We start from the raw sequence: 24,653 nt of genomic DNA, 5'->3' as shown, positions 1-24,653 counted from the left end.
TCCACGTTATATAGGAAACAGGTACCAGGGCCGTAACTGTGGCTGTGCTAGAGGGGCGGCCGCCAAGGGCGCAAACATGAAGGGGGATGCAGGAAATTCAAATTTGAGATGAATTTGGTAAAGATGAGGGTTTGGGGGGTGTCACATTTCCTTCTTGCCTCAGGCGCCAACATTTCTAGTTACGGCCCTGACAGGCACACTTTAATTTGATGTAAGAAGCCTAATTTAACACTGGAAGATGAGGATGTTTAGTGTCTGTACAATCACAGGCAGAACGCTGATGATGACAACTGTGAGAGAAAGCGTTGAGGTACAATGATTCATTACTCGGTGTAAAGAAATTATTTCTGACACACAAGGCTTTCCTGAGTGTCATCGCTATAAAAGATGAATTAAAAATCCCCTTTCTTGGTTAACGAGGAGGAGGCTGTTAATTTAATAACATGTTTTATTCAATAATTGTACTTTATAAATCCACACAAACTGGGGAATGTCATCATCCTGCCTGTTTAGGCTTGGTGGTCCGCCATCTTGCTTTTCTGTAAATAAAAAAAATCATGTCATGCACTGTGAGGTTTGGCTGCCTGAGCCGAGAGCACGTTACCAGAGCACTAAAACTGTATTCTGTTGACATACAAGTTGTTTTGTCCTTGTTCTGGCAAAAGACACAGTAGGAAGGTGGCAGCAATTAGCGGATCCCAGACTGGCCCAGGCTAAGTCCGCAGGAAGTCGTTTTAGGAAAATGTCCCAGCTGTAGGCGTCAGAAGTTACCACAAAGATATGTGACGCGATCCTACACTCCTTTACTGCGGTAGGTGGTCGGCAGTGAGGGGGTTAATTCTACAGCCCAGTCAGATTTGTCGTGTTTGGCGGTTTAAGCAAAATATGCATAGAAGAAAACGTTGACACATATCAGAATGATGGCGTTAATGCAGCACACCCGCGCCCAGAACGGATCCTCCTTAATGCTTCTCTGGTTCAGAGGGGTGGGGGATTCTGACACTTCTTTGGAGGGGCTGCAGAACACTCTGCTCCAGGTCCTACTGCGGGGGGAACAATTGTCTGACGCTGTCCATGGGATTGAGAAAAACATACAGATGGTGCATTAGAATAGAGACAGACAAACCCATCTAAATATCTATCAATCTATCTATCTATCTATCTGATATATATCCATCTAATATCTATCTATCTATATATCTATCACATATCTATCTATCTCATATGTATCTATCTCATATCTATCTACCAATCTATCTATCTATCTATCTATCTATCTATCTATATATCTGATATCTATCTATCTAATATCTATCTATCTTATATCTATCTATCTATATATCTATCTCATATCTATCTACCAATCTATCTATCTATCTCATATCTATCTACCAATCTATCTATCTATCTATCTATCTATCTATCTATCTATCTATCTATCTATCTATCTATCTATATCATTTTCTATCTATCTATCTATCTATCTATCTATCTATCTATCTATCTATCTATCTATCTATCTCTAGCAGAATCAAATCAAATGAAATATTGGTTAGCCAAAGTAATAATTGGACCAGCTACAGCTGGCCTAGTCTCCCAGTAGATATATACAGTACAATAATTGAATAATGAATGTAACAAGCATATTGGTATTGTAAGGACTTGAAACAATATATATATATATATATATATATATATATATATATATATATACCGCCATAGAAGTTGTTTTTTTCTGCTTTTAGTCATAGTCTAGTTAACTAAAACAAATAGTATAGTAACTGCATAAAATCAACGTTCGCCCCAGGGTATGAATGATATTCCTGAGATAGCAATACAGACCTGTACCTGGCTAGGGTGAGGGGTAGTTCTGGACATTCTGAGGGACATCCCTTACTTAGGGAACTATTACCTACATGGTCCTACACCCTCTCTTCCATTACATACACCTGGGAAGGTTATATTTAAATGCAATCAATATAAAACAACATGCGATGTGTCCACCGGTAATAATATAAGATACAGCCAGATGTCACAGAGAACGTGATCTACCTTCATTGTCTCCTCGTCCTGTGTGGCTTCGATTGGACACTTTTCTGAGTGTTATCTCTGGTGGGTTTCTTCCACGTGGTATGGTCCACCAAGTGAGGTTCTTCACCTGTAGAGGTAGGGCAGGTTTGGTGCCATCAAACTTAAAGTGTAACTTTTTCATTTTCAATTTTAACCAACTGATCTCCACCCAATACTTGTTTGTTTGTTTTTTTAATTTATTGGCTGAGTTCTTCTTTAGAAGTTAATGAAAAAAAAGCTTAATGTTTGCCTTTACCAAACAAAGCAGTATAGATGTTATCTATATATCTCACTTTACAGAGAAGCACTGCAAGCTTACAAGACTGTATGGTCTAATTCCCAAGTAAAGTTCTTACGTAAGAGGCAAAAATTACAAGGCTTATTAATTAAAGTAATTACAAAGAAATATATGGTTAATTAATTCAAGTGAACTATAGTTGCAGTAATATCTGCTGTATTGTACAATATTATAAGAGTACCTATTAACTGCAAACAGTGGTGACATTTTATGAACTGAATAATTAGCCTATCAATTCATTAACTAGTGACAACTATTGAGATTACTGAGGTACCAGACAAAGTTCCAAGGTCCATTGTGAAAGTCCACTTGTGACCCAGTTAGATGCATCACAAAGTGTTCAAAATGTTGGTAGCTATGTAGATAAGCGTTCAAATGTTTGTCAAAAATGCTTGAGACTATCTGAGCCACAAACCTGGAAAAAGGGATGAGCCGGATCCATACCTTTCTGGGAAGAGCAGAGCGACTTGTCAGATCCTACAACTACCTGCAGACTGCTATACCTCAGCCCTAGATCCCACTAAAAGGTGGAAGACTTTGGGGTAGATTTACTAAACCTTCTAAAAAGTAAAAGTGGAGTTGTTGCCCATAGCAACCAATCAGATTCTAGAATCTATCATTTATCTTGTACATTTTAGAAAATGCTAGCTAGAATCTGATTGGTTGCTATGGGCAACACCTCCTCCTTTTTAGATAGTTTAGTAAATTTACCATTTTGACTGGTCAATCCAGTTCCCTGTTTTACACGGGTGATAATGCTTCACGTGTGAAAACACAATACATTTTTAGTTTCCCAACATTCCACTATTCACTATTTCATCCGATCGCAACCAAAAAAGAACTTTTCACACCAACGCCATAGAGAGCAGAGGGAAAAGTCCTATTCAGTTATTTTTTGCATAATATCTTTGGTCGCATGTAATGAATTAATGTTCCCTGAATCTCCTTGCCACACTTTAAGTGGCGAAAAGATTCAGGGACAGTAGGATTCAAGTGCATCTCACTCTAGTCCATAAACAATGAATATTTTATTTAAAAAAAAAATAAAAAAAAAAATACTTTGAAAAAACACTTAAAAGCAGATGCAAATGATGCAATTGCCATCTGGGTTACATATCGCCAACATCACCTGATAGATAGATAGATAGATAGATAGATAGATAGATATGAGATAGTTAGCGCCATCTCAGGATGGTGCTAATAGAAAAGATCACTGAAAACAATAATTAGTTGATTACATAAATTATTTTTTATTGGTGCCGGTCTCTGGCCAATTACTGACGTTGTATTTTTGATGAAAAAAAGTGCAAATCTAATGTGAAAACATGTGTAAACGCTTACATGCTATCTGCCATGCGTTTCGTATGCAGTATAAATGTGGTTGATATGTGCAGGATGCATTCACATGGGTGTACGGATGTAATTGGCACAGAGCTTTTCCAGAGTCATTTCAGTGGGGTTACCATTCTATAGAAACCCCATTAAAAATGAATGGGCCATTTGAAATAAAATATTAATGTTAAAATATCCTTGCTGCCTATACAATGTGGAGGCAGCTGGTTTAGGAAACAAACTGTCTCAATGCCAAAGTCATGTCACTGGTTCTTAATGCTTCGTATCGAAGCTTGCACCACCAAGATGAACAATGATCCAGTACAATTGGATTTTAATGGTTTTGGAGCAGTTCAATGGTAAATTCAGTCAAGCCAGGAAACAAAGCCATACTACCTATTGGCACCATTAGACAACCACAACCGGAGGAGCATATGCTCTCTAGCCTCTGGATACAGAAGGAAGTGGAAGAAGCCCAGTGTGATCTTACCTGTGAGTGGGGGGGAGGCTCGGTTAACAGGCTGACCCCCACCACTACTCCCACCGTCAGCGCGCATAGGATGATGGCGAAGTGTAGGTAGTGGACGTCCTTCAGAATTGAGGGCCTCTCATCCGGAATTCCACAGCGGGGTATGGGATACACAAACTCCATAATCATCCGAACCATTCCAATCACAAGGCCGACCATCAGACCCCAAAACGCACCCTGCGAGGGCAGACAGAGGAAAACTTTCAAACCCATTGCTAAGCTCATATATGCAACTGAGGGGTCCAACATCAGGGCTGGCACTACACTGAAAATAAATAAATAAAACAGCCGATACTACTGCTGTCCCTATATTAAAATGAATAAATACAATGACATTACGTTAAAAAAAACAGCATACCCCTCCCCCCCCCCCCAAAGAAAAAAAAACACAGCTTTACCAACCCTAGTACTGCCAGCATAGGCTGTTACTAGCAAAGTTGGTTAGTTAAGCTGTTGGGGGGAGACGGGGCATGCAATTTGTTTTTCTTACATATCGCTGGCGGGTCTGGCAGGGTGTGCATTTCGGTGGCTTATACATAGAAGAGAAGGAAATTGTTGCACCAATTTTGAAAAATTTTAAATAAAGGACTCTTTACCCTATCTTAACTGTTACCGGTGCAATACATATATATATATTTATTTATTTTTCCTTTATTATTTCCAATATTAGTAGGATGACACGTAGTCATTTGCAAATCCGCAGATATTGTGTAAAACTCCCGCTTATACCAGGGGAGGGGGTTAAATGACAGGATTAAAATTTATTTTGAACCCAGGAATCTATACACACCTGTTTCACAATGCAGCAATTATCCCATTTGGAGATGACTGCTGGATCTAGCCTGTCACATACGCTGGATTAGTAAAGCTTGCCTCTGGCTTACGACGCCTACACAAGTCTAACAATCTGCGGGCAGGACACTGCATATGATATGGTGTCTGCATGCCTGCTGGTATGGGGGACAGTACAGCTCCCTATGAATCTGACCCTACACAGACTCAAGAGGCTATTTATCAGTATAGGACAACTATTTGCATCACTCTGAGAAATAAGCCAATTTTCACCAGTGATAACCTTGTTTTCATTGGTTACTATAAACTATTCATGAAGCAGGGGGAAGTTTATCTTTACACCATAAATATTACTTCTAGGAAAAGGGAAAAACAAATGGTATAAATAATATTAAAAAGAAATGTAATATATATGGGTACAACCATGGGCACTGAGCGGGCAATGTACCGGATTAAAGCTCCGCTGTTTCTGCCATAATTTTTTTTTTTATGAACATGGTTAAAAGTAATTTTTTTGCTGCAGGATAATGATCAATATGCCCCTTAATTTTACTGGGAAATAAGGTCACACTTGTTTCATTAAATGGGTAACTGACACCCCCTCTCCCCTCCTGCAGATGCCACAGTGTTCTAGAACTGCCACCCACTACACAACATTCCTCAACATTCCAATATTGCTGGTTGGTGCCTCATTTACAGCATAGTGAAGTCATGAGAGTGAGGGGATATGAAACGTCTCATTTAAATGTTTGTATTACTTTTGGTATCTGTGTGCATAAAAACAGAAACATAAAAGGCCAGATTCATCAAGGAAAGCAGAGTGAACCAAATTTGCTTTTTTCTTAAATTGGACGGATATTGCACGTCGGTACGCCTGTATTCAAATTCAAGTGTATCTGAAGAAACATTTCTAGTTGAATACGGGAATAAGTACACTCGGCCTTTACGGTACTTGCCGTATGCAGACATACACAGCATGCTGCAGGATACGGACAATGCATATGTATATATAAAGTACCATCTGAACGCAAAGACAAAAAATGATTAAAGACATAAACAACTATTAATAATATAGTAATTAATAAAAATACTTTTACAAAAAATATTATCCCCCCCCCATGAAATAAATATATCAGGATGTTATTAATGCCCACTGTACATAAAGTTTACTTTTACAGTTGCTCTTAATTGGAAACACATGTTCTGGCATCCATACGTCCCATCAGCACTATCAATCAGTATTTACACCTTCCATGTTGCTGATCCAAGTAATACGGCTAAAATTCACGTACCTGAGAGGTGCCCACAGCTTGAATAGGTTGGATGTGCATGCGCTAGACCTTGGCAGCGATTAGTGTACACAGCCTACGTACAAACGCCCTTTCCCTCCCCCGTCCAGCCCTTGAAATTGAAGGACGTCGGAAGTGTCCTTTGCGTTCAAAGATGAATTACCTGCACTTACGTTCACTGGCGTATAGACCATTTCCGGGAACGCGCTGAGCAATGTTACACAAAATACGACACGTATCGGGATTTACGTTAATGAATCGGGCCTAAAGTGTGACTAGTTGATGCATTTCATTAATACCATAGGCAGCGCAATGGTTGAATTATCAATATTGTATTGTGCGTACAGCTTTCTAATGACACAAGGACAAATTGGGGCAAACGAAAAAACAGACATTGTCTTTAAGACTCCATCATTACTAAAAAACCTGTCTGACAGGCTGGATGATGGGATTTTGTATACTTGGGTCTAAATCTCATATCTTAACTGCAATTAAGCGCTACTTATATGCAAGAAATGAGATTCCCTTCCAAAACATGACAGTAAACATCTCTCGGTTGGCTAAATATTAACAGAGATGCATTGAATGATACAGCCTGTGAACCACTCCCTTCCTTATTTACGTCACAATTAGTTCTGAAAATAAGATTTTCTTGTCATGAAGCTCAATGGGCCCAATGACCTTATTCACTCGAACAGAAAGTGCCTTGTATTGTTTGTCAAGATGTATTGTCTTAGATAGGCGGGTCATGTGGTGTGTGTGTGCGTGCACCACAAAGTATAGTATTATATGGGTGTGCAGTGGGATTTGCGGTGTATATGTGTGATCGCTGTTTAGTATAGTGTGTGAGGTACATGGCCATCACACAGCCGACCCAGACGGACTTTACCTGCTCGTTGGCTCTTTTCCAGAACACCGCCAAGACAAAGATGGCTGTGACGGGGGGCGCCAGGTAGCTGGTGACAGACTGGATGTAGACGTACAGCTGCCCGCTGTTGGCGTTCTGCAGGATTGGGATCCACACCACGCTGATTATAACAAGGAAGACAGTCACTATCCTGCAGAATGGGGAAACACAAGACACACTTTATATTGTGACCGAAAATCTCACAAATGTGGCTCCCAGTAATGTTTTATTTTGACTGGAATTTTTAATAAGGTCCATGCCCTGGGCACCATCTTGGGCACCATCTTTAGTGCTGTCTTTGCCCCACTCATGACACCAGACCTGACATAACAGCAGATCCCAATATCACTGAATACATTTTATTAGAGCACATTTTCAAACAGAGGTGTTATAGTTGACCTTTCACACACTTTTGCCTCAGGAGGACACTGACTGGTTCCTTGGAAGCTGATAGGTCTGTATCCTTATTGGTTTAACCCACAAAATGGCTGCCACCGATGAGTGTGGGCGGTGAGTAAAGTTTAGGGAAGGAGATGGACCTGTGTATGATGGCAGCACCCAGTCCTCTGCATTTTTACGTTTATGACAAAAACACTCACAGGGACAAAAATGACATCCAGCAAATCACACACACATAAACAGAGAGGTGGAAGTGGTATTGGTGTACGGGGTATGCCATACCGCTACTACTCCTACTGCCTTCATTGTAAAATATATAAAATTCCAGATACTTACAGTTTTCATACCATCTCTTCTAAATTTCCACTTTGACTACCGTATATATATATATATATATATATATATATATATATATATATATATATATACACATTATATACTACTAATATATGTCTTGGGGCAGGGTTACTAGACTTTCTAAAAGGGAAAAGGTGGAGGTGTTGCCCATAGCAACCAATCATTTATCTAGTACATTTTAGAAAATGATAGCTAGAATCCAATTGGTTGCTATGGGCAACACCTCCAATTTTCCCTTTTATAAGTATTAATAAGTGAAGCAGTAAGCTGAGGGCTTTTAAAATTAATTATGTGTTGGGTCTCTGAATAGGCACTTACCACTGGGGGTTAAGATTTATTGTGTTTCCATTAAGCCAGCCAATAAGATGTCCCTGGGAGGTTTTGTTTATTCTGTATAAATTCAGTGAGCAAGGGATGCTGGGTCTTTCTGTTCCAGATCGTCGCTGATACCGTCCACCCGCCCTACAGGGTGTAAGGCGTTTTAACATATCTTCATTTATACAGAGGAAGTGCAGTGGGTAGGAGCGCTGTGCAGTTGGCAATTAGTCGAAGGTGCTACCCCTATTGGCCGCTCGTCACTGCCCCTTTGGAAGAACATGACTCTTGACCCTTTCTGCGTGGAGGGTCCCTTGCCGCGCTTTGTGTGGCACGACGATATTGAGTCTAGAAGGGAGCAGTCACACTGATGCCCGATCAGCTCCGGCCAATTGGTAAAGATGAGATTCTTGGTTAGTGGTTGAGCGTTTGTCCCCCGCGGTTTATTGGTTGAAGATTAGTTGTTAGCTGACTGCTACGCTCTCACCGCCACCAGGAAGGTTTAATATTCAAATAAATAAACTGCGACCTTTAAATTTTCAAATATCTGTGTCTGTGTCTTATTTCAGGTTTACATACAAACATTTAGCTAGGCTGGTATAGTGCCAAGTAAGAAAGATCTCACATTATTATTTTATAGACAAGATCTCTATTCTGCAGAGAAACCTATGGACAGGAATCAGCGATGGCCTTTTCACAGACAATACAAACAGTCTAGAAGGAATGAACTGTCGTACAGGGTTACAAGAACAACCGCATACAATGAATAGTTGGCAGAGAACTGTGTCGCACACATCGTGCAAGGTAAATTCACTGTAACATGCACTTGTTAGACGGATGACAGAAGAACACATAGCTACATACTGTGCATAGTTTTACCTAGTGCCTGCTTCAGGCAGACGAGCATTAATTACAAGTGGTAAAACAAGAGTCTCAAGCACATCTTGTGATCTGCAGTCACGCCCCAGCTCAAAAGCCCTTCATCCAGATTGCAAGGAAGTCGGCCACTGTGTTATTTATGTACACTAAGTCTGGGTACACACTACAGAAAATTCCTTCCAATGCGATATAGTTAAAAATTTTAGTTCGGTTTAAAAATCAAATGATACGATATGATGAGCTGTGGAACGGTAATCGCTCATCGTTGGAGTGTACGCACTAATGCAATATCGGACAAAAGGTTGTTTATCGTGTGATTGGCCCGATAGTTGGCTGAAAACCCTGTACTGTGCACCCAGCCTAAGTCTATAGAGGATACTGGTAATTGTTAATGGAATCACATGCTTCAAGGATCACATGCTTCAAGGATCACAAACCCTACTTTACAAGTTGACATACATATAAAGAGATACTAATAACATTGACAGGTATATTTGAGATATAGTTGTGATTGTTGGGGGGGATATTTCTCCTACACACAGCAGATATCCTGTAAGTAACCATATAGAACACGCTGCAGACAGCAGAGATTAGAGTACAGTGGCAATAAAAGTATTCAGCTCTTTTGGCATTTTTTTTTTTACATTTCATTTTATTTTACTTACATTATTTTCTTACAGTCGTCACTTGGAATCAAAACAGATTTGCATAAGTATTCACTCCCTTGATTTAATACTTGGTAGAAGCCCCTTTAGCTGAACTTAGATCTGTGAGTCTATTTGAGGAAGTCTCTGCCAGCTTTGATTTGGAGTCTGGACATTGCAAGTCGCCCATTATTGACAACGTTCCACCAGTTTGGACGGGAACCATTGCTGAATGGCAATTTCCCCATTATTCCACGGATTATTGATGGGATTAGGGGAGCCTGTGCTCACCTTTATCGTTTTAAAAATCCAACTTGAATCTTCGTTCCTGCAGTAGCCCAAATGCCAGCAACAAACAGTAGCCCAGATAGACAGTCGCAACTTGACATAATAACCACATTGCTAATAAAAGACTGGCTGTCAGCTGTACGGGTCAATACACAAGCAGCCAATCAGAACAGCTAGCTAGAGCAGCGATGGCCAACATGCGGCCTAAGGGTCACATGCACAGGCAGCCAATCAGAACAGCTAGCTAGAGCAGTGATGACCAACATGCGGCCTAAGGGTCACATGCATAAGCAGCCAATCAGAACAGCTAGCTAGAGCAGTGATGACCAACATGCGGCCTAAGGGTCACATGCACAGGCAGCCAATCAGAACAGCTAGCTAGAGCAGTTATGACCAACATGCGGCCTAAGGGTCACATGCATAAGCAGCCAATCAGAACATCTAGCTAGAGCAGTGATGGCCAACATGTGGCCTAAGGGTCACATGCACAAGCAGCCAATCAGAACAGCTAGCTAGAGCAGTGATGACCAACATGCGGCCTAAGTGTCACATGCACAAGCAGCCAATCAGAACAGCTAGCTAGAGCAGTAATGGCCAAGTGCAGCCTAAGGGTCACATGCACAAGCAGCCAATCAGAACAGCTAGCTAGAGCAGTGATGACCAACATGCGGCCTAAGGGTCACATGCATAAGTAGCCAATCAGAACATCTAGCTAGAGCAGTGATGGCCAACATGCGGCCTAAGGGTCACATGCATAAGTAGCCAATCAGAACATCTAGCTAGAGCAGTGATGGCCAACATGCGGCCTAAGGGTCACATGCACAAGCAGACAATCAGAACAGCTAGCTAGAGCAGTGATGGCCAACATGTGGCCTAAGGGTCACATGCAGCCCTCCAAGCCTTCGCCTGCAGCCCCCAGCTATATAATGCTTGCTGATATGTTATTACAGATAGGTGTCTCTTTCTTTTTTAAATGTATTGTTTTAACTTATTACTAGGATTAATTGTAATGTACGGCTCTTTTGAAGGGGGCCTCAGGTATCTGCAAAAAATATGCCTCATAAGAAGTGAGACACGTGTAAGCAGGAGAATTCATTGCATGGTGCGGCTCTTTCTAATAGCCTTATCACTAGGCTTCACGACCAGGCTCTGCAAAAGCTTAGGGTTAAACCTTCATCACCTACCACCCACCCCGGGCAGCGTCAAAAGCACGTGGAGCCATAGAACATCATTGGTCCGCACAATCACTGGCCCGCCCCACAATCTAGCTGTGATCTAGCTCACTTACCCCATCCAAGTCCCCCTTTTGCCTACCGCCGGGCCCCCAGGGGAGGCCAGGGCTTGCGTAAGTTGTATTGTGCCCCCCTTCCATGTGTATAAGAAAAATATTCTCTTTGCTCTGATTTGGAGAGAGGTGTTCTTTGCATAGGCAAGGGGCTCACACAGGGGCGTGGAACAGGGGTTAAAGGCAGACATGAATCATCCCTACGTCATACTTTGTTTTTAATTAAATCCAGCCAACACTTCAAGGACCAATTAGAACCATTACCAGCACTTGGCACTCAACCTGATGCAACAGAACAAGCCCCATCTGATAGAACTTGCAGGGATTAGTCAAACCGCCATTATGTGCTCCTTGAATATAAAAAATAAATAAACATTTATTATTGAAGCCACCAGGAACCTTGATCCGCATTATTAATCTTAAGTGAACTTGTTTCCGTGCCAAGACTCGGAGCTGCCAAGTTGATTTCATTTACAGCTGGGTCAGTCTCGGTCTGCTCCCTCACAGGAAAGTCTAATTGAAAGCTCTACACGTGAGACAAAGGCTGAAAACAATTAGAGAGGTGTGTCGGTGTACATTTTAGTAGCTTCCTTCGACTGGGTGGAATTAAAACCCTCTTGAATGCTGGGGTGTGTCTGCACCTACAATGCTGGGTGATGATTCCGAAGCTCGAATGACATGATAATACACGAGGATCTCCATATTTTGAATCATTCTGATGATAGATACAAGACTTTTTCTCTGCTGAGTTACTAAAACTTCACTGCAAACTACAGTCCTCTGTTATCCAACATTTTAGGTTCATAAATGCTTCTTGCAGTTCACTGCAGTAGGATCACAGACAAGAAGTCTGCTTTATCTCATGTCCAACTCCTGACGTGTTCTTTTCAAAATACAGCACTTCCTCTTATAGTGTATAATAAGGGACCCCTCCCCCTGGGCTTCATCGATCCAATCTAACAGCAGAGGAATGGGCAGCGTGGTGGCTCAGTGGTTACCACTTCTGCCTCGCAGCACTGGGGTCTTGAGTTCGATTCCCAACCATGGCCCTAACTGTGTGGAGTTTGTATGTTCTCCCCGTGTTTGTGTGAGTTTCCACCGGGTGCTCCGGTTTCCTCCAACACTACAAAAACATACTGGTAGGTTAATTGGCTGCTATCAAAATTGACCTCTCGGTCTGTGTGTGTGTGTGTGTGTGTGTGTGTGTGTGTTAGGAAATTTAGACTGTAAGCTCCAATGGGGCAGGGACTGATGTGAATGAGTTCTCTGAACAGCGCTACGGAATTAGTGGAGCTATATAAATAACTGATGATGATGATGATCTTCAATTTAACTTGTCAACACTATAGATCCTCAAATTATTCAAACTCAATCAAATGTGATCGGTTCACTTTTCAAGTTGGCCATTCTTGGTGAAAACCAAAGGGATTCAAAAACACAATAAAATGTTTTGTTTTTCAACTCAAACAGCGAACGTCATCGTGTTCAAGTTCGTTACATGGGAACAAACTGGTGAGAACATGGTTGAACTTGTCGGACTTGGTTGAATTTCACTCAAGTCTTCTAGTCTATCTAAAGTTTGAGCATTTATTGCAAATTTTCAAACCTTAGAGCCAATCCCAACGATCACATTCTAACATCTCTATTCATCACCGGAGCAATTGAGCACTATGAACATTGAGTTTTTTCAGCTGGAGAAGCTCTTGGGTTCAAAGCACTGATCTAACATCACCCATAATGTATTGCTTTTTCTAGGAGGGAGTAAGAGAACTGCAGTAACAATACATTATTATGCAGCCCAAAGATGAGTTAGGGAATTTCCATACATCACGCACTGATTTCCTATACTATCTATCTGGTGGAGGGAGTATGGGAACATTATGTTACACATACAGTGCAAAAAACACTACAATCTGTTAAAACTACCTAACAATAAGTGATACGTTTTCTTTAAAGTGCACTTGAAGATAACCACTTCTGTGAACTGGCTAAAAGAGACAGAGGCAAAAAGGGAGAAAGAGAGAGAGAGAAACAGAGAGAGAGAGGGAGAGAGAGAGAGAGAGAGAGAATGTGGAGGAGGGAGAGAGAGAGAGAGAGAATGTGTAGGAGGAGGGAGAGAGAGAGAGCGAAACAGAGAGAGAGAGAAACAGAGAGAGAGAGGGAGAGAGAGAGAGAGAGAATGTGTAGGAGGAAGGAGAGAGAGAGAATGTGTAGGAGGAGGGAGAGAGAGAGCGAAACAGAGAGAGAGGGAGAGAGAATGTGGAGGAGGAGGAGAGAGAGAGAGCGAAACAGAGAGAGAGGGAGAGAGAGAGAATGTGGAGGAGGAGGAGGGAGAGAGAGAGAGAGGGAGAGAGAGAGAGAGAGAGAGAGAGAGAGAGAGAATGTGGAGGAGGACGAGAGAGAGAATGTGGAGGAAGAGAGAGAGAGAATGTGGAGGAGGAGGGAGAGAGAGAGAGGGGAGAGAGAGAGAGAGGGAGAGAGAGCATGTGGAGGAGGAGGGAGAGAGAGAGAGAGATAGAGAGAGTGGAGGATGAGGGAGAGAGAGAGAGTGTGTGTGGAGGAGGAGGGAGAGAGAGAAAGGGAGAGAGAGCACGTGGAGGAGGGGGAGATAGAGAGTGTGTGGAGGAGGGAGAGAGAGAATGTGGAGGAGGAGGGAGAGAGGGAGAGAGAGAGAGGATGTGGAGGAGGAGGGAGAGAGGGAGAGAGAGAGAGAGCATGTGGAGGAGGAGGGAGAGAGAGTGTGTGGAGGAGGAGGGAGAGAGAGAGAGAGAGAGAGAATGTGGAGGCGGGAGAGAGAGTGTGTGGAGGAGGAGGGAGAGAGAGAGAGAATGTGGAGGAGGAGGGAGAGAGAGAGTGTGTGGAGGAGGGAGAGAGAGAGAATGTGGAGGAGGAGGGAGAGAGAGAGAGGGAGAATGTGGAGGAGGAGGGAGAGAGAGAGAGAGATAGAGAATGTGGATGAGGAGGGAGAGAGGTGAGAGAGAGAGAGAATGTGGAAGAGGAGGGAGAGAGAGAATGTGGAGGAGGAGGGAGAGAGAGAGAATGTGAGGAGGAGGGAGAGAGAGAGAGAGAATGTGGAGGAGGAGGAAGAGAGAGAGAGTGTGTGGAGGAGGAGGGAGAGAGAGAGAATGTGGAGGAGGAGGGAGAGAGAGCGAGAGAGAGAATGTGAAGGAGGAGGGAGAGAGAGAGCATGTGGAGAGGAGGGAGAGAGAGTGGAGGAGGGAGAGAGATAGAATGTGGAGGAGAAGGTAGAGAGAGAGAGAGAGAATGTGGATGAGGAGGGAGAGAGGGAGAGAGAGAGAGAATGTGGAAGAGGAGGGAGAGAGAGAATGTGGAGGAGGAGGGAGAGAGAGAGAGAATGTGAGGAGGAGGGTGAGAGAGAGAGAGAGAGAGAGAGAGAATGTGAAGGAGGAGGGAGAGAGAGAGCATGTGGAGAGGAGGGGGAGAGAGAGTGGAGGAGGGAGAGAGAGAGATAGAATGTGGAGGAGGAGGGAGAGAGAGAGAGAGAGAGAATGTGGATGAGGAGGGAGAGAGAGAGAGAATGTGGAAGAGGAGGGAGAGAGAGAGAGAATGTGGAGGAGGAGGGAGAGAGAGAGTGGAGGAGGGAAAGAGAGAGATAGAATGTGGAGGAAGAGAGGGAGAGAGAGAGAATGTGGATGAGGAGGGAGAGAGGGAGAGAGAGAGAGAATGTGCAAGAGGAGTGAGAGAGAGAGAGAATGTGGATGAGGAGGGAGAGAGGGAGAGAGAGAGAGAATGTGGAGGAGGAGAGAGAGAAAGGGAGAGAGAGAGAGAGAGAATGTAGAGGAGGAGGGAGAGAGAATGTGAGGAGGAGGGAGAGAGAGAGAGAATGGGGAGGAGGAGAGAGAGAGAGAATGTGGAGGAGAGAGAGAGAGAATGTGAGGAGGAGGGAGAGAGAGAGAATGGGGAGGAGGAGAGAGAGAGAGAGAATGTGGAGGAGAGAGAGAGAGAATGTGAGGAGGAGGGAGAGAGAGAGAATGGGGAGGAGGAGGAGAGAGAGAGAGAATGTAAGGAGGAGAGAGAGAGAGAGAAAGGGAGGAGAGAGAGAGCATGTGGAGGAGGAGGGAGAGAGAGAGAATGTGGAGGAGAGAGAGAGAGAGGGAGAGAGAGAGAGAGAGAATGTGGAGGAGGAGGGGGAGAGAGAGAATGTGGAGGAGGGAGAAAGAGAATGTAGGGGAGGAGGGAGATAGGTAGAGAGAGAGAGAGAGAGAGAGAATGTGAAGGAGGGAGAGAGAGAGAGACTACAAACCTTACAAGACCCACAGGTAGAGAACCCCTTCACATTTTTTATAAAACATTCCAAATGTGGTACAGTTCTGATTTCCAACCTACTGTAGGATGTCACTTTTTTCAGTGTCTTAACTCCTTCAAAAGCCACATTGGGTCAATGGAAATGTAAGATGATAATATTGGATTTAAATGAATTAGATGCCAATGTTTCTCTACAATCTTTTTGATTCTTTTTTTTTTTTCTCTGCATTATTTAATTGTGTAACAACTGGACAGAAACATTATTTGTTCAGTAATACTCAACTTCTTATGCTTATATGTTAAAAGAGATTTCTGTTACAATTTTTTAGCTTTTTATAAACTGTTCTCTACCAATATTAATGGGTAATCACATTCCAAAAAACGGTCTTTGAGGTTTCTGCTTGTTGTTTAAGTGGTTGAAAGCTGCGCCATTTTCTTTGAAGACAAGTAAACTGGGAAAAGGATATTCTATTCTTCCAGCTGCCTAAAGGACAGGTTCAATAGTCTAGACAGCTATTGTTATTGGCCCCTCTTTATAAAAGTGTAAACATCAATTAAATTTGTTTCAGAAAATTGAATGCTATGTAGCACATGATACAAAAAGTCTACCTTCCAAATGTATAGGTAAATTTAAAATTATAATTGATTTTGTGAACTACCTCTACAAACTTAATAGAACTCAACTAATCTCTGTTAAAAATATCATCGATATACCTCTTGTGATACACAATGTGCTGACTGAAATAATTATTAACATAGATATAGTTTTTCTCCCAGCTACGCCAATGTAAATACACATAGCTGAGAGCAAAATATGTTCCCATAGCAGTGCCTCATAATTGAATATAAAAATGTAAAATAATTGTGCTCTAAAATATATCTGGCACAATCCACAATAAAATTACATTTCTCAATACTGAAAGATTAATTTAAATGCAAAAATTCCTGCATAGATTCCAAGCCGTCCTTGCGTGGATTTGAGGTGTATAATGCTTACAAATCGATGGTACATCACTTCAGGCTTCAGGCCTTCCTTCCATATACTGTTATTGAGTAAATGCGTTATACAAAGGTTCATCCTGGGGGGTTGTTTAGATCCTTATAGATTCTAGGTGGATTCTAGGTTGATGGTAAAATGTGGGAATTTGGGGTAAGTTATTAAACAATTATTGATATTCATAGTTAATCAGAGACTCTAATTTCAAACTTTCCCCTTATAACAATTCAAATTCATGCTCTCTCTCTCTTTCTTTCTCTCTCTGTCTCTCGCTCTGTCTCTCACTCTCTCTCTGTCTCTCACTCTCTCTCTCTTTCTGTCTCTCACTCTCTCCCCTATCTCTCTCTCTCTCTGTCTCCTTATCAGTGCGCGAGTCTCTCTTGCTCCCACTCTCTCTCTTTTTCATGTGGCATTATCCACCTGTTACCCCCCTCTGTCCCCAAAAGCATGCCTCCCAGTCTGTCTGTCCCCAGCAGCGGAACAGTCGGTATGGACATTGCAAAATAGGGGTGCAGCCAGGCCCCCAGAGGGCTGCCTTGACCATTACATACCTCCCTTCTCCCAACATTCCACCCAGGTGGGACAGAGGGACAGAGCCCTAAAATTGGGACTACCCTGCTAAAATTGGGACAGTTGGTAGGTATGTCAAAAGTGTGACAGCTCCCCTCTCCAACTTAGCAAGTCACATATGGGTCCACGTTTCACAAGCCACATGAGAACTGTTACTTTGATATAGAACATTTCAGTTCACATTTCACATAAGTGTTGCATAAAAATAATTTTCCATTTATTCTTTACAGTTAGGTCAACTTTAAAGATAATAGATTTCACCTGGAATGACGGAAATTCCATTATTTATCATCAACGGGTCAATCAGCAGTTTTAAACTGTGTCTGCATCTTAAGTCATTATGTTTTTTTTGGGTTTTTTTCAAGGACATCAACACTCCTTAATTACATTCAATTAAACAGTTATCCAGGTCAGTTGGCAAACAAGCCCGTCTCCTGCTCCCACACGACTGACTTCCTGCAGATTCATGCACGAGATTCGAGCGTCAGTAAGTTGTTGCAATACCAACAGACTCTCAACAATGCCAACAGCGAGGGATTCTGGGAAGGGTGATGATATATAGCATAAAAAGAAAACCACTCACACACACGTACAGTACTATCTTTTGCTTTCTTCTACTCTGACGTTAAAACACATTTAAACCCGCATTCAATAATGCAACATCTCTGGTTATGGATAGGTGTCATTGCAATGAATTACGGAAACTGTGTATAACATTTTACTGTGTATAACATTTAAGGGTTTACTGGCTAGATAGATTCTAAATCAGTAAATCAGTAATTACCCCATCCAAACTGATAAATTGTCACATTCACTCTCTATATAGAGGTTTTTGAGACAAATATTGTTACCTGTAATAATGTATCTCTAGAATCACAGGAATGGGAGTATTACTTTTTATCAAAGGTAAAACAGAAGTCATATTGTCAATGTCCTGGAATCAATGTTAAAGTTTTATGTAAAGTTACCAATGTTTCTTTTTCTTTAAAAAAAAGTACTGCATTTTATTCAGTATGAAAATAATCATTAATGCATCTACTTATTAACGGCATTCATTAAATCCATTGGTATAAGTCAACAAATATGCTAATTGGCACTTAACATGGTTAGACTCAACCTCTAGAATGTTAAATAAATAATTTTGTAGTTGTCACGTCAGATTACAATCTAATTGTTTAAAGGATTACTCCACTGACAGAAATATATTTGAACTACTTGAATGTTTGAACTTTCTTTCATTTAGAGGTGCCTTTAACACCACAATCTTCCAACATTACTTTGACAAGAGCCTTGTATCACTACTCTGTGCTGTTGGAGGACCCTGCTCGTTCCAATATCTGAGTCTGTAACTTCCTGGTTTTCACTTACACCCTAACGCTGCCCCTGTCATGTGCATCTCTGTCCTCACTGACGCGATCACGCGAGAGGACAGGTCACTGCCTCCCACATGAAATAGTATAAAAGAGTATGATGCATAAAGGGTTAAATATGATTAAAAACAGGGGTGTGTGGATAATGAAGGAGGTGATGAGTAACGGGGCTGAGGGTGATGAAGGAAGATAATAAAGTGGAGTGGTAGAATTACAGTGGAGGATGGTGGTGCTATGGGGGAAAAATATGTTTAATATTAGGTCTTTTTTTATTAAACGTGGAGCTGTTAATGTAATCTGGGGTTGATGAGGGCTAATAATATACTGTAGGGGCTAATAATGCAATGTGGGTTTTCTGTCTAGGCTAATAATTTAATGCCTAGACCGGTCAGGGGGGACATTTATTAAATGTGGGTGCTATTCATGTAATGTTGGGAAGAAGAAGGCCTAGAGTGTCCCCTTGTTACTCAACTTTCCAGGAGGTGAATAATACTTACACGATTTCCAAACAACATTCTGGGATCCGGCCAAGAAGCAACAGAGATTAAGATATTGACAGTAACAGGTTGTCAATCATCATCATCACCATTTATTTATATAGCCAGTGCTGTGCGGCGGCCATGAAAGGTATGGTCAGCGGTCGCCGCACAGTTTTAAAGAAATTTTTAATCTGTGGCACCCTCCAGGCACCCCCCAGAGCCCAGCGCCCTAGGCAAGTGCCTAACCTTGCCTAATGGGAGCGCCGGGCCTGTATATAGCGCCACTGATTCCGCAGCACTGTACAGAGAACTCACTCACATCACTCCCTGACCCATTGGAGCTTACAGTCTAAATTCTCTAACACAGAAAGACACACAGACTAAGGTCAATTTGTTAGCAGCCAATTAACCTACCAGTATGTTTTTGGAATGTGGGAGGGAACCGGAGCACCCGGAGGAAACCCACACAAACATGGGGAGAACGTACAAACTCCACACAGATAAGGCCATGGATGGGACTTGAACTCATGACCTCAGCACTGTGAGGCAGAAATGCTAACCACTGAGCCACCGTGTTGTCAATGCTGCAAGAGTAGGTAGGAGAGAGCAGCACACACCAAATGTGACATGGCCCCTTGCAGTGTGACCATGCCCCATTCCATTCCTCTCTCCCTACTCCTCAAAAATGTTTTGAAGTATGCATATGAGTGGCCCAAACACTAGTCTTGCATACAGGCCAACTAAATTCTTAAAACTGAATATTATAAGCTGCTCAGAGCTCCGTCAAACACACCTCATAGAGCAGGTAAAAACACTTTTAAATTAATGAAAGATTGAGTATTCCTGTTCTGAGTAATATACATGAAATAACTGCATCATACTACAACTTTTATTCTGTGTGCCATTAAAAGTGTAGGACGAGCCCGGCACCCCTGCTCCGGCGGATAAATTAGGTCTTTTTTTTTGCAGAAGCAAAATGGCTGTTTGCCCACCCATTAACACCGAGACTGCCTCACTAAATGTACCTTTTCCACCAACCCGCCAGCTCATTTAAATATACCTGAATCCTTGCAAATGAAATCTTGTTGCAAATAGCATTTGCAGACTTATGCATGGTCATAATCCAGCTTTACCGTGCATAAAACACTCCAATCTCGTCTTACTTTAACGGACAGTATCGTCATGTAGCAACTCGTCTCTTGTATTTAGCAGTTGTATCATCTTTCAAATTTTGATTAATATAATTTTGCTGAGCTTTGACATTTATAGCACGAACATTGACCTAGATGTAGGATTTTCAAATTGCTGTAATTGAGGGTTATAGATTTAATGATCTTTCATAAAGCATCGTTGTTTTTTATGCAAAGGAGAAATGTTTGCCCTAACGTAACACTCATCTAACAGAGAAAAAAACCTGAATTCAGTTACAATATTATACTGTAAGTAGATAAGTAAAAGCGGCAATCAGCTCACCTTCATTGTTTAACTAATTGATCGTTCTTTCTGCAATCCATTACTGTTCGTCAATGAAAAGGAAAGTTCACTTGACTCAGGGGAGGGCTGACAACTATTAGCCCGGTGGGCAAGTCTCGATTCAGCAGCTTATTTTAAAGGAAAAACATGCAGGAGGCCTAGTAAAGCTGGGTACACACTACAGAATTTTCCACCAACTTTTTATGCCGATCGATTTTACAAACGATCGATGGTCCGATCGCTCGGTCCATGGACTGCATACACACTAGCCTTGTTTAGGACGATAAAGGGAAGAGCGGACGTCCCTTTAGCGACTTTTTACAGCCATGTTGTCGTGAGCAATGACTGTAATTTTGTACTCACTGTTGTGGATCGGTCGGAAACTTATACACACTACACAAACTAGATTGGAACGAAAATATTTAACTGTACAACCAACCAAATGAGGTGACAATCGTCCATTGGGGCAGACTTTCGACCATCGTGTCACTGCACACACTGACCCGACTTTTGAACGAGCGGTCGTATGTCGGCTGATTGAGCCGATTATTGGACGAAAACCGTGTAGTGTGTACCCAGCTTAACACAGCCCAAGGTAGCCCACCAGCCCAATCTGCCCCTAACATCCTTACAGCCAGGTAAGACAGTCAGGTAAGTCATTATTTCATATAGAATGTTCCCTCTATTAGTATATTTACACTTTACTTATACTTTCAGGAGATCAATAGCATGTTAGATTGTAAACGTAGTCACTTTGTTATGACTGTCAATCACTCTCTCGCGGCAGAGGAGCGAGAGAGAGAGAGCAGGGTGGCCATTTTTATGTATAAACAATTGAGTTATTTCATGCATGTTACTCAGCTCAGTAATGTACAGCCCTTGACATACATCAATGTCAAATAGTGACTTTTCCTGCACTTTAAAAACTAGCCACACCAAGAAGTCTATCATCGCCGAGGTATGCAAATAGGTAAAGGAAGAGAAGGAGAGCTGGTGTGTCATGCACTGCCACAAACACAGCACTTATAAAAACATTTGTTTTGTTTTAGCACCATTTTTTAGGATATGGGAACTTTTGCTGGTGTGTTTGTGAATGTTAGAAGTCGCCCTTCAAATTCGAAAAAACTTTGGTATTAGCTATAGTTTTCCTCGTAAGAAAATGAGTCAGATGTTTATAACTGAACCCACGGATCTGGTAGAAACACCTTCATAGATAAGTCCCAACCGCTCCCACGTGCCCATGCGGAATGATACGGTGTGTTTAACTCTGCCAGGTGCGGAAGTGGGCACGAAAAACAGAAACAGGGCTACAGAAATACCTTACGAGTCTACAGCCTACAGAATGATCTACCTATGACTTTACTGTAGAGTCCCGAGTGTCTAAGTGACCAGGACAGAAGTAGTCTCAACGAAGTAACCAATCAGACACTTCCTACCACTGTCTAACTTGCACTACAATGATGAAAGATGATTGATGATTGGCTGCTGTGGGCTAATGTGCGATCGGCTGTCACATGACCAGCAAAGCTTCGGAATGTTCAGTATAAAAATTGTGACTAGCGGGAGTGAAGGAACTAAGGCCCCAATGGTTTTATGCCTACAGGCTCCAACTATACGATATAACACAAACCTTTATACCTCAAGGTTCTAACTATGAGATTTACCTATGTTTACATTATTGTGTAAAGTTTTGTTACCTGGAAGCATCAGTATAAAGGAGAGAAAAACCTGTTAGTGGCTAGCCTGTGACACAGTGATTTATCATCGGTAATTATTAGTCTAATTAAAATATCCTTAAATAGATAAGATGCCAGTTAATCAAGCTCATTCCCAGACTGTCTGAAAATAAACCAAACATACTACATAGATGCCCTGAGGGATTAGCTCATGTTATTAACACAGCCAAAAAAGCAGATATGCAATTCAGCTAAATAAAATATGGGAAGACCGAGGTAAGACTGTCCCTGCCTGTCACGGCTGGACGGACCTGCACATGTTGTGCAGCCGTCGGCAGCAAGTGTCTGCTAGGGCCCCCCCCCCCCCCCTGGATCCGCCACTGGTTGGAAGTTAATGGAAAAACATACATAATCGATAAGTCTTTAATGCAGCATCCTTCTGGGGTACAAGTATTTAAGGTAGTTTGTCTAACGACTCCCAACATGCTGCAATGCGGATGTTCGGCATGATCGAATCTACATGTGGCGAATGCCCCACTTAGACTTGTTGTAGCACCAGAATCACTGCAGCCTGTTGTATACTCTAATTGGATTTGTCCAGGGCAGAGCATGCCACTCTCCTTACCCCAGTAAAGTTGCATTAGGGATCCTTCGTACCTAAGGTTGGCATACCACATACTTGCCAACTCTCCCGGAATGTCTGGAAGATTCCCGGATTCTGGGTAGGTCTCCCGGGCTCCCGGGAGAGTATGGCAGCCTCCCGCATCTGCCCACTGCCTAGTGAAGTGGGCAAAATTAGATCCAAAATGCTGCAATTTTCAGGGAATCGTGGAATTTGGCCCCGCTGTAATATGACGCATTTACGTCATTACGTTATGGGGCGGGCCAAAATGGCATGATTTGCATGGCCCAGCCCCGAAACGCCCACCTCCCCCAAGCAGCTTGAGAAAGTCGGCAAGTATGGAAACCAGAACATAGGATAAAGGACCAGAGACGTCAGGGCAATGGGGTGAGGATGGTCCTTCCGTTACAGGCCGAATTCCAACACATAACATGATAGCAGCTATTTCACCATTGATCCCAGATATAATGTCCCACTACTCTTGTAAAGGTGATGGATAGCATTTTTTGTCCAAATATACCCATAATATCATAAAACATAACGTGCCAGTGATATGGCAGCCAAATCATTTGCATGCAATAATCTAATGATAATGACATATTCCAATGACAATACCAATCAGAATGTAATATACCAGTTGGTAATTAGCTAGTAATTTCCAGTTAGCTAGTAATTTCCATTAGGATATTTAATTATTAAGTGTTTGTTTAATTGTTTAGCTATTACAGTAATACTGTGTAGTGCAGGATCGTGCATCCGGGTGGGTTCGTTCCAAAATCACCTAGGCAAATTGTTGCAACCAAACAGTGGTTTATTTGACAGACCGCAAAACAGGTAGAGTAGCTACGTGGAAGCACAGTGTAGGTACGTGACGGCAGCATAGCTCCTAGTCGCCACACAAGATATAGTCACAGACCTTTAAAAGCACACTTTATATAACACTGATTAGTGTATTAGGACAGTAACTCGCTAGTGATTGATGGTAATATGACCGTTTAACCCCGGAGTATCCTATCCCCTGCTTACTGGGGGCCGCTGGTACCCTGGACAGATGGTGCCTGGGAGTCTGAGACTATCATGCCATGTCCTTATTGACTAGAGGACAAAAGTGGATGATATGGAGTTTGTTTACTCTCCTTGTTTAGCCCGGACCCCTTGTCCTGTCTTATCTATGATTAACTCTTTCACCTGGCGACATTTAAGAATAAACCCGTCTAATGCACAATCAATAGCCTAAAATACGCAGGAAATATAATCACATACTTTAGCACCCAAGTACAATAAACTAGCACAGCCCGATGAGAACAGTCCAGTAGGCAGAAGGAGGCAATGGCACGCATGTTCTTATAGACCACTGCAGTGCGGCTACAACAGGTCCTGAGATGAAGGGGCGTTGCCGACCTTTAACCCCAAATTTTGCTATGATGTCTGCTATGCCGTGTTCCGCCCCAGATGGCAGTGTTACTGCCTAGTAGAGAGTAGTTCTCTGCAGTACTTACTCCCCCGTGTTCACTATTGCCCCTTTCAAGCTCTCAGTGGCTGTCTTGCCCTACCAATGCTGCCTCCTGCTCTAACTCCTTTGCTGGTGCTCAATGTCATACATCCCATTATATCGGGGTGTCCGGGGCCAGCTTCTATTTGCCCACCATTTGGTGGCCATGCCAGGACATACCTCATCCATGCCAGAGAGTGACAAAGATAAAATGCTTCACTTCATTTCTCAATATACCGTGTTTGAACAATACCTACAGCTTCTCCTCTTCATTCCTCTCTTCCTCCAACAAAGTTACGCCCACAGCTTTCCTTTCTCTCATTC

At 42.3% G+C, this 24,653-nt stretch overlaps 1 protein-coding gene across 1 annotated transcript in view; it reads right to left on the bottom strand.

Annotated features, from left to right (window-relative positions):
• Nucleotides 1-430: 430 nt before the first annotated feature.
• Nucleotides 431-24,653, bottom strand: part of SLC5A10 (solute carrier family 5 member 10) — a 94,948-nt gene continuing 70,725 nt past the window's right edge. Inside the window, exons 12-15 of the mRNA XM_075179245.1 lie at nucleotides 7,200-7,368; nucleotides 4,191-4,406; nucleotides 2,053-2,158; nucleotides 431-1,068 (exon numbers count right to left, since the gene is read on the bottom strand). Coding sequence (XP_075035346.1) covers nucleotides 875-1,068; nucleotides 2,053-2,158; nucleotides 4,191-4,406; nucleotides 7,200-7,368 — 685 coding nt within the window. The 3' untranslated portion in view covers nucleotides 431-874. The remainder of the gene's footprint in view (nucleotides 1,069-2,052; nucleotides 2,159-4,190; nucleotides 4,407-7,199; nucleotides 7,369-24,653) is intronic.

This window comes from Mixophyes fleayi, chromosome 7 (assembly GCF_038048845.1).
Source record: "Mixophyes fleayi isolate aMixFle1 chromosome 7, aMixFle1.hap1, whole genome shotgun sequence".
NCBI classification, from domain to species: Eukaryota; Metazoa; Chordata; class Amphibia; order Anura; family Limnodynastidae; genus Mixophyes; species Mixophyes fleayi.
The sequence above is the reverse complement of the archived record's forward strand: the minus strand, read 5'-3'. Positions and strand labels throughout refer to the sequence as shown.